Genomic DNA, 10,177 nt, shown 5'->3' on the forward strand with positions numbered 1-10,177 from the left:
ACCAGAGGCAAATAAGACAACTGTAAAATATTAGCACACCAATAGCAAGAAGCTAAATATAACAGCTAAATTTAGCATAACTGTAGATAAAAAAAACAACCATAGTCAAAACCTAAACTTTGCATATCACTAGCAAAACGATTGAAATTAGCAGCTAAATTTAGCACAAGCGGTTAACAGTTTAAATAAGACAAAAGTAGATTTAGTACTCTGTAGTTAATTTAATTATTTCTTGTCAATCCTCGTCCTGATGAGCTTATTTGTCTCTTACTCCTGACAGCATCCTGTTTGCAGACATCGTGGGTTTCACCAGCTTGGCCTCCCAGTGCACCGCTCAGGAACTGGTCAAGCTGCTCAACGAACTGTTCGGGAAGTTTGACGAACTGGCCACTGTAAGTTTTTATTTCTCCTAATTCCAACTCCAAGACAGAATCTGCAGTTTGAGATATTTACTCTTTAGCCTTTTAGTATTATAGTTTTTTTTTTCATTTCTTAAGTTTTTAAGAAACAAACAGGCATTGGAATTAGCTTCTCTAACCACCAAACCGCTACGTGAAGAGTTAGCTTCACAAGCACTAAACCAATAAACAGGTAAAATAAATTAATGAACTGATAACCACTAACTCAAGTTCTGTCATTTAAATATAGAATTTTGACCAAACGATCATAAAAACATTTCTACGTCCACCAAACTACAAGCAGTTGGATCAGAAAATGCTAAACATGCTAAATGCTAAACATGCTAAATGCTAAAATGCTAAATGCTAAACACACAAAATGCACACACAAAGCTGCGTGAAGGAAGGGTTGTTGTTTTGTTTTTTTTATTTAAAGTCAGCAGAAATTTTGCAGAAGCTAATTACGGTTTCTAAAGTTATTAAAAACGCTAATTTAAACTAAAAGTTAGCTCCGCTAGCTGTTAGCGGATTAGCTGAACTGTGTCCACTGCTGCAGAATTGGTGGACTCATGTGCCGAAGTTTTAAGGGACCGTCTTACACRTTGTGTAGCCAGGTTTATGGAATTTCAGCTACTACCGTGCTAAGTTTTAGCTGAACGTCCATAAAACTTACTGAGTTGTAGCTATTTTTGGTATCGGCTAAAATTAGCTCCTTTCAAATCTGTGCACTGGTTCATGAGATATTGTGATTTTTTTGGATTTATTCTTGGTTTTGTTCAACTACAGTGGTGAAGAAGTGTGAAACTGCAACTTTTTGATTTAGAATAATGTCCCCGAGCCGTCACGCTCCTCTCACAGCTGCTGCGTCAGCGCGCTCCTCGCCTCCAGCTGAAACGATGTATTATTTAGTCGAGGAGCTCATTTGTTATGCTGAGTCATATTATGTATTGATCCGAAATGCGAAAGTGAAGCTGGGGAGGTTTCCTGACACGAAGGAGGAGGAGGAAGGTCGGAAAGGACAGAGCGGAGAGTTGATTCTTAAGCAACAGAGAGATAAACGCTGAGGAGGTGGATTGTTGCAGTGATAAACGAGCTGCTGCGTGTGCACGTTGGCGCTCTGCATCAGTAAACCTCCGCGGCGTGGTTCACCATCAGGTGAGCAGCCCGAACTGCTACGTATCCATCAATTAAAACCGGAAATATGATCTGAAAAGTCCAATCAAAATCTTTTTTCCAACCTGATTTGTCTTTGTTTGTCCTTTTTAGATGTTGTGGGGGCGGGGCTAGAGGCGGGGCTTATCCTGGCCCGGTCAAGAGTCCATCACAGAACCTTAACCCGCTAATCTTTAAATACGTTTATTTCTGGGGGGTCTTTCAAGGTTTTAAGCATCAAACTCAAGACCCCATAACCTAAAAGTTAGCTACGCTAATGCTAAACCTAAACCCCTGGTACAAAATAAAAAAATTATTAGAAGCTAATGCTAACCGCTAACTCAAGGTCTGTCATTTTATCCACAGAAACATCAGAATCTTTGCTAAAAGCTAATAAAAACATTTCTGTGTCCACCAAACAGTTCAAACCACAAGSTGTTGAATCTGTAAATGCTAAAGATGCTATGTACATAAATAAGTCACATGATGCAGGCTTGCAACGCTGCATGTGTGAGGGAATTTTTGTAATTCAATTCAATTCAATTCAATTCAGTTTATTTATATAGCGCCAAGTCACAACATACGTTGTTTCAGGGCACTGCACATAAAAAGAACAATCTAAAGAAGAAGCCAACAGATTTTTTGTTTTTAAACCTAAAGTTAGCAGAGCTAAATTYAAAGGATGCTAACTGGTCTGCTAATGGTTTCCAACTTTAACAAAAAGCAGCTAATCCGCTAAATGAAAAGTTATCTCCACTGAACATCAACTGCTACGTGAAAATTTTGCTTCACAAACACTAAACAAGTAAAAAAGATATTTGTGGAAGCTAATGCTAACTGGTAACTGCTAACTGTAGATTTGTCATTTTTCCCACAAAAAGGACAGAATCTTGGCTAAAAGCTCAAGTTAGCAGAACTAAAATAAGCAGAAGCTAATTGGCCTGCTTTTCGTTTCCAACTTTGGCAACAAATCTTCTAAATGAAAGCTTATCTCTGCTAACCGTCAATCTGCTACAGATAAAATTTGCTTTACAAACGCTAAACCACTAAACATGTTAAAAATATTGGAAGCTAATGCTAACTGGTAGCTGCTAAAATTAGATCTATTGTTTAATCCACAGAAAAGACAGAATCTTGGMTAAAAGCTCAAGTTAGCAGAGCTAAATTTAGTGGAAGCTAATGCAAACTGCTAACTCTAGAKCTGTCATTTAATCAACAGAAAGGACAGAAYCTTGGCTAAAAGCTCAAGCTAGCAGAMTTAAATTTAGCAGAAGCTAATTCATCTGCTAATAGTTTTCCAACTTTAGCGACAAAYRGCTAATCTGCTAAATAAAAAGTTATCTCTGCTACCTGCCAACCTGGTACAAAAWAGAATTGCTTTGCAAATGCTAAACMGCTAAACAAAAAATATTATTTAGTCAAAGCTAATGCTAACTGCTAACTCTAGAGCTGTCATTTAATCAACAGAAAGGACAGAATCTTGGCTAAAAGCTTAAGCTAACACAAGTAAATTTAGTGGAAGCTAATGCTAGCTGCTAACTCTAGATCTGTCATTTAATCAACAGTAAGGACAGAATCTTGGCTAAAAGCTTAAGCTAGCACAAGTAAATTTAGTGGACGCTAATGCTAACCGCTAACACTAGAGCTGTCATTTAATCAACAGAAAGGACAGAATCTTGGCTAAAAGCTTAAGTTAGCAGAGCTAAATTTAGTTGAAGCTAATGCTAACTAGAGCTGTCATTTAATCAACAGAAAGGACAGAATCTTGGCTAAAAGCTTAAGTTAGCAGAGCTAAATTTAGTGGAAGCTAATGCTAACTGCTAACTCTAGAGCTGTCATTTAATCAACAGAAAGGACAGAATCTTGGCTAAAAGCTTAAGCTAGCAGAAGTAAATTGAGTGGATGCTAATGCTAACCGCTAACAATCGAACTGTCATTTATACGTGTATAATGATGTGTTTTATGCACTGCAGAACAGGAACCTGCTGTAAAACAGCAATTATGCTGAGTCAGGCTTGATTTTTATCAAATTAAATTAAATCAACAGAAAGGACAGAATCTTGGCTAAATGCTCAAGCTAGTAGAGCTAAATTTAGTGGAAGCTAATCAGTGGTTTTCAAACACCTGCTAATCCGCTGAATGAAAACATAGCTTTGCAGTTAGCTGTTAGCGGATTAGCAGAAGCGTGCCCACCACTGCATTTCTATCCCAGCAGTCCATCAGGTCCGTGCAGTTACCATTTATTTATTTAATTTTGCCTTCATTTAACCAGGCCAGGCCCACCGAGATCACAGATCTCTTTCAGACGGGGACGCCTGAAGGCAGCTTAGCTTTGACATTTTTTGGACGGTGGGAGGAAACCAGGTGTCCGACTCGGACCAGAACTCACTAATTCTGCTTCTTCGGCCTCGGCACAGAGCGACAGATACGAGGTTGATCCGAAGCTCACTATCTCTGCTTCGCTGCAAAAATATGAAAATCTTGTTTCTGGGGGGGATGTACTGCGTGTGTGCGTGCGCGACAGCAGCTGCATCCTAATTGAGATTTAGACTTTGTCGCATTAACCAGAAAGAGGAATTCACTTTCAGAACCGGCTCGCTCACAGCTGCTGAACGTTGTCCCCCCTCCCCCCCCCAACTCGCTGAAGGCTCAAGCTAAAGTTAGCCGCCTCAGACGCCTCAGACGCACACCCGACCCTTCAACCAGGTGGATCCACCAGCTGACCTCCAAATCTGCACGTTTACAGCCTCTGATCTGAAAGCAGCGATGCGTTTTTTATTCCCTCCCCCCTAAGACGTGTCTTTCTGTCAGCTGACAGTTCTGATTTCCTCTCACGCTGATTCTCGGAGTGAACACACACACACAGACACACACAGACACACACACACGTCTGCTCCGTGTGCAGGGATAATCATCCACGTTCTGAATCCTCATATCCTCCCACACCAGAATCTTTCTGCTCCCGTAAGCAGAAAACCAGAGCGGCCCATCTTCTCTTCTCTCATCACAGCTTCTCACTCTGCAGTTGTCATGAATCCTGCGTGTGCGCGAGCGTGCGCGAGCGCGCACGTGCATTCCTGCAGGCAAAGCTTTGTGGGTTTTTTTTTGTCATTATTCCGTCTGAGAGTGATGCCGGTGCGAAAGGGGAAAACTGTCACACCGAACGAACGGACAGACAGCACGGCGTGTTTGCACGTGTCATTTTTCTCGTGCACGGACAAAGTGCGTGTGTGTGTGTGTGTGTGTGTGTGTGTGTGTGTGTGTGTGTTTATTTCTGCGCTTGTGTCGTCCTCGCTGGTTCCTGCGTGCAGCGTGCACGGTGACAAACAGAGGATCTGTCTGGGAATGTGTGGGTGGGATTCTACTTCAAGAGGGAGCATGTCGGAGCAATTAGAGTTGGCCTCGACAACAAACGCACACACACAAACACACACACAAACATAAAAGCGCACACACAAGTTCACGAGCAACGTGTCTGATTTACATGATGCAGTTTCTGTCAGATAACAGAATATAAAGTGTTATTTTAGGTCCAGCTCCTCTTGTCGATCCAGTCCAATCATGGCTGCAGGTTCTGCAGTGTTGTGGAGGCTGGGCCGGTCGGTTTTGGTGAAGATGGAGCTGAGCTGCGTGGAGAAGCTACCAGTCGGTCTACGTTCATACTCTTATAATGTCTGGGTCGTGACGGAGTTGGTCAGGATGACCTGAAGGAGGTGTTCTGGACATGTTGGACAGATGTGGAAGAACATCTGGATTCTGTGGTTGTAGAAAACTGCTGACGTCAGAGTTTAATCAACCAACCAACCAATCATCCATCCATCCATCATCCATCATCCATCCATCATCCATCCATCGTCCATCCATCGTCCATCCATCCATTCATCCATCATCCATCCATCCATCCATCCATTTATCCATCCATTTATCCACCCATTCATCCAGCCATCCATCCATCCATTTATCCATCCATTCATCCATCCATCCATCATCCATCCATCCATTTATCCACCCATTTATCCATTCATCCATCCATCCATCCATTTATCATCCATCCATCCATTTATCCATCCATCCATTCATCCATCCATCCATCCATCATCCATTCATCCATCCATTCGTTCATCCATCCATCGTCCATCCATCCATCCATTCATCCATCCATCCATCCATCATCCATTCATCCATCCATTCGTTCATCCATCCATCATCCATCCATCCATCCATCCATTCATTCATCCATCCATCTATCCACACATCCATCCATCTGTAAGGAAATACGAGTTCAATAACGGTTGAAGTCAGGTGAAAACACAAGTGTTAAATAAAATGATCTGTGATAGAAATAATTGCCATACAACACCAGAATTCTGGAGTGAGGGTTTATTCAGCCATGAGCTGGCRAGTCAAAACYACACACTGAGGTCCAAACAGGAAGTCGGCCAATAAAATACAGGAGCTTCAATGCCCGAGTCCGCCTCTGCTGGCCTAAAGCTGAATCACAGGCATTCATACAGACAGTTCTCAATCTAATGTTAATCCAGCTTTAATTATGTGTTGTTATTTTCGGACATGTATCTACTCTATTTCAATTAACTTTGTAAGAAATATAACACACATTATAAAGCTATTATAAAATAGAAAACCCTAACTCTGTGTTGTATTTAATCAGTACTAAACTATAAATTTCTTCACATCCATCCATTTATCCATCCATCCATTCATCCATCCATCCATCCATTCATCCATCCATCCATCCATCCATTCATCCATCCATCCATCCATCCATTCATCCATCCATCCATCCATTCATCCATCCATCCATCCATCCATCCATCCATCCATCCATCATCCATCCATCCATCATTCATCCATCATCCATCCATCATTCATCCATCATCCATCCATCATCCATCCATCCATTAATCCATCCACACATCCATCCATCCATTCATCCATCCATCCATCCATCATTCATCCATCATTCATCCATCATCCATCCATCCATCCATCCATCCATCCATCCATCCATCCATCCATCCATCCATCCATGAGGCCCTGGCTCACATAGTTTCTTTATACAGCTCAGCTCCTCTGAACCACAGCAGATTGGTACACAGTCTACAAATCTGCAGAAGCTGCACTGATCTGTCCGTCAATCTCACGCTGCGTTATTTCCTCACTCGTGAACAAAACTCCAAGATACTTGAACTCCTCGGTCTGAGGCAGAACCTCACCGTCAACCTGAACGGCCTGTAACAACAAAGCTCCGTCTGTTAGAGAAAACCTGATCCAATATGTGGTCTCCTCTGTCTGCAGGAGAATCACTGCAGGCGGATCAAGATCCTGGGGGACTGTTATTATTGCGTGTCCGGTCTGACACAGCCCAAAGCGGACCACGCCCACTGCTGCGTGGAGATGGGACTGGATATGATCGACACAATCGCGTAAGACACGCACACACATCCCACACGTTGATGCCTGTCTGGTTACGATGTGCTGATGTTTTTATTTTCTSTCCCGTCCTCCCCACAGGTCGGTGGTGGAGGCCACCGAGGTGGATCTGAACATGCGAGTGGGTCTGCACACGGGGCGGGTTCTGTGCGGCGTCCTGGGCCTCAGGAAGTGGCAGTACGACGTCTGGTCAAACGACGTCACGCTGGCGAACGTGATGGAGGCCGGAGGGCTGCCCGGGTCAGTRCCAGAACCCTGGTTTTCAGTCTTTTATAAACGAGAGGTGGCTGAGGAGCTTTAATCCTCCCTCAAACAGAGGAAATATTTCAGGGCAGATCGACTCCTCCACTCCTAAAGCACTGAAAGATTTTAAAAAGAACAGCTGATGCAACACTGAGGTAAAAATATCTGTCAGTTTGTTCTTAAGACCTCTAATTTAAAATAAAACAGTTTGCATCCTGCACAGCATCTTGATTAGAAAATGTTTCTGGTGCTTCTCCAACCTGTCGTACGAAGCCAGTAGTTTCACACTTCCGCTAATCCGCTAAAAGCGGAGTTTACTTCTCATTTTGCGTATTAGCTTTTTTGCTAACTTTGAAATATAAATATGACCAATTAGCTTCCTCTAATTTTAAGTTTACTAAGAAAAACACGAGTAAAAACTTCAATTTGTAAGCCGTTTATTTTTAACTAAATAAAAACTATACGCTCTTACAAGCAGTCCTGTATGTTATAGACACTGTGTACATTAGCATGTAGCATCTTTAGCAACTAAACTTTGAACTAAGAGCATCCAAAATAAATAAAATAATATTTTGCCAGACAACAGCTGACCAAAAAGTAAACACTAATCTGCTAAACAAGCATTTTAGCTCRGCTAATGCTAAATTGCTAAACAGATTGCAAAATTAGTAGAAGCTAACGCTAACAACTAAGACTACTGTCACTGGTGGGACTGACACAAACCTGTTCTTAGTTTTCTATATATAATTTAAAGGTACAACAACTTCTCTACCATGTTTTATATATAGTTTTTTATAACCATTTTTTAAATATTTTTAAATGTTATTTTATTTCTTTTTGATGCCCTTAGTTTCAAGTTTAGCTGCTAAAGATGCTATACGCTAACACACACGGTGCCTGACACGCCCAGCCCTGCTTGTAAGAGGAGACAGTTTTTATTTAATCGGGATGAATGGCAGTAAAAATAGATTTATGTTTTACACTTGTGAATATTTAGTGGGCTTAAATGAATGGAACCTAAATTTAGCAGAAGCTAATCAGTCCGCTAATGGTTTCCAAAGTTAGCGAAGCAATAAAAACTAATCCGCTAAATGAGAAGCTAGTTCCGCCATTGTGTTTCTAAAAATACAAACTTGACCAATGAAAGGCTTTTATTCTGAAAGGGTTAAACTGGAAGTGTCGACTTAGACAGAGCTATAACTGGTTTGGATTGGCTGGTTTTGCCACATTCAGATTAAATAGAGAACTAACAACAGGGTTTAGCGGTTTAGTGTTAGCGGAGCTGAGATTCTTGTTTGGCAGATTAGCGGTTCGTGACGATAACTCTTCGGTCAGTTCCCTTACTTTAAGAAAGGCTGAACTAACACACAGGTTCTCAAACGTTTTGGGTGAAACATTTCCAGGGACCCCCTCATAAACTCCAAGCTGTGGTTTTAACCCCTAAACATCATTGGAATATTAATTTTTTTTTGGTATAGTATGTTTGTTTTATTAGTGCATTGTTCCACATATGTTTTTAATAAAAATCAAAAAATCAAATTAACAATTTCTTGAAATTTTTCGAGGACCCCCAAGATATGACTCGCAGACCCCAGTTTGAGAACCTCTGGTCTAACAAATAGGTTTCCATATTTTCCAGATCTTATGAAATCGTCCAGTTTTTAGGCTCAATGCAGGAAGTTCCTCTGGTGTAAAACAATCGCTAAATTTTCTGGCTGAAAAACCAAACGACTTTTAAGAAAACTCCCGTCCAGTAAAGAGCAGATTTGCATTTAAAACGAGGTCATTGCCCACTTTGCTCCCGTTTCCAGGAAGATTTCAGCGCTCTGCAGCAGATTAAACAAGTCGTTCAGATGAGAGACTCCCTGTGAACAGTTTTCAGCATTTTGAGGGGTTATTAGCTGGATTAAAAAATGAGTGAAGACCCCCCACCCCCAACTTTTACCTGTCTCGCTCTCAGCAAGGTGCACATCACGAGGACCACCCTGGAGTGTCTGAACGGAGACTACGAGGTGGAGCCGGGCTTCGGTCACGAGAGGCACGCCTTCCTGCAGAAGCACCACATCGAGACATTCTTCATTGTGCCGTCGCACAGACGCAAAGTAGGCCGGGCTTCGTTTTCACTCCAACAAACAGCCCTGATGTCATTGTTGTTCTGTGCTAAACATTTATCTGATGTTAGTTACTCTCATTTTAGATTTTTAGGGTAAAAWGTGCTGCTGCTGTCGTCATTTTGGTCCAATAATCTCCCTCTACAAAGCTGGAGCTTTAGCAATTTGTTAGCGCTCAAAAATATGTGTTGTATATGTATTTTMGCTGCAACCGCGCCAAATTTTAGCTCAATATCTATAAAACTGACAGAGTTTTAGCTGTTTTTCTGTTGGCTAACATAGATTAGCTTTGGTAGCTGTCCTAAACTGGGTTGAATCCAAAATGTAACCAGTTGTACAGGTACAGCCAGTAGTGGCACAGCTAACCYAAAAGTTAGCTTCACTAACTCGTAACCTAACTAAAAATATAGCTTCACAAGTGCTAGCACTAATAGCTAATTTCTAACTGCTAAGATACAAAAAAGTTGTTGGTGTTAGTTAGTTAGCTGTTAGCGAGCTCAAAGTTGGTAAAGCCTAATTTACCAGTYAAGTTAACTGGTCCGCTAACTGTTTTCACAGTTAAAAGGCTATCCACTTAATGGAAAATTAGTTCTGCTATTAGMTGTTAGCTGATTAGCAAACCTATGCTCACCACCRGGTATAGGCTATTTATATCTGTGCTAGTTAGCTGTTAGCATACTTAAAGTTGACAAAACCTAATTTCAGTGGTGGGCACTAGTCCCCTAAAGTGCAAATGCACTAATTGCGGACCTAAATTTTTCTTTTGCGCTTTAGGAGTTTTACTAATTTCATAAAATGATGTGCAGATTTGCGCTTTCTAAA

General features: G+C 41.4%; 1 protein-coding gene across 1 annotated transcript in view; it reads left to right on the plus strand.

Annotated features, from left to right (window-relative positions):
* Positions 1-10,177, plus strand: part of LOC106532267 (adenylate cyclase type 1) — a gene marked incomplete in the record, with an annotated part of 61,146 nt that overhangs the window by 25,175 nt on the left and 25,794 nt on the right. Inside the window, 4 exon segments of the mRNA XM_014028290.1 lie at positions 281-392; positions 6,867-6,994; positions 7,083-7,241; positions 9,205-9,346. Of these exon segments, the coding sequence (XP_013883744.1) occupies positions 281-392; positions 6,867-6,994; positions 7,083-7,241; positions 9,205-9,346 (541 nt within the window).

This window comes from Austrofundulus limnaeus, unplaced genomic scaffold, assembly GCF_001266775.1.
Source record: "Austrofundulus limnaeus strain Quisiro unplaced genomic scaffold, Austrofundulus_limnaeus-1.0 Scaffold740, whole genome shotgun sequence".
In the NCBI taxonomy this organism is placed as follows: domain Eukaryota; kingdom Metazoa; phylum Chordata; class Actinopteri; order Cyprinodontiformes; family Rivulidae; genus Austrofundulus; species Austrofundulus limnaeus.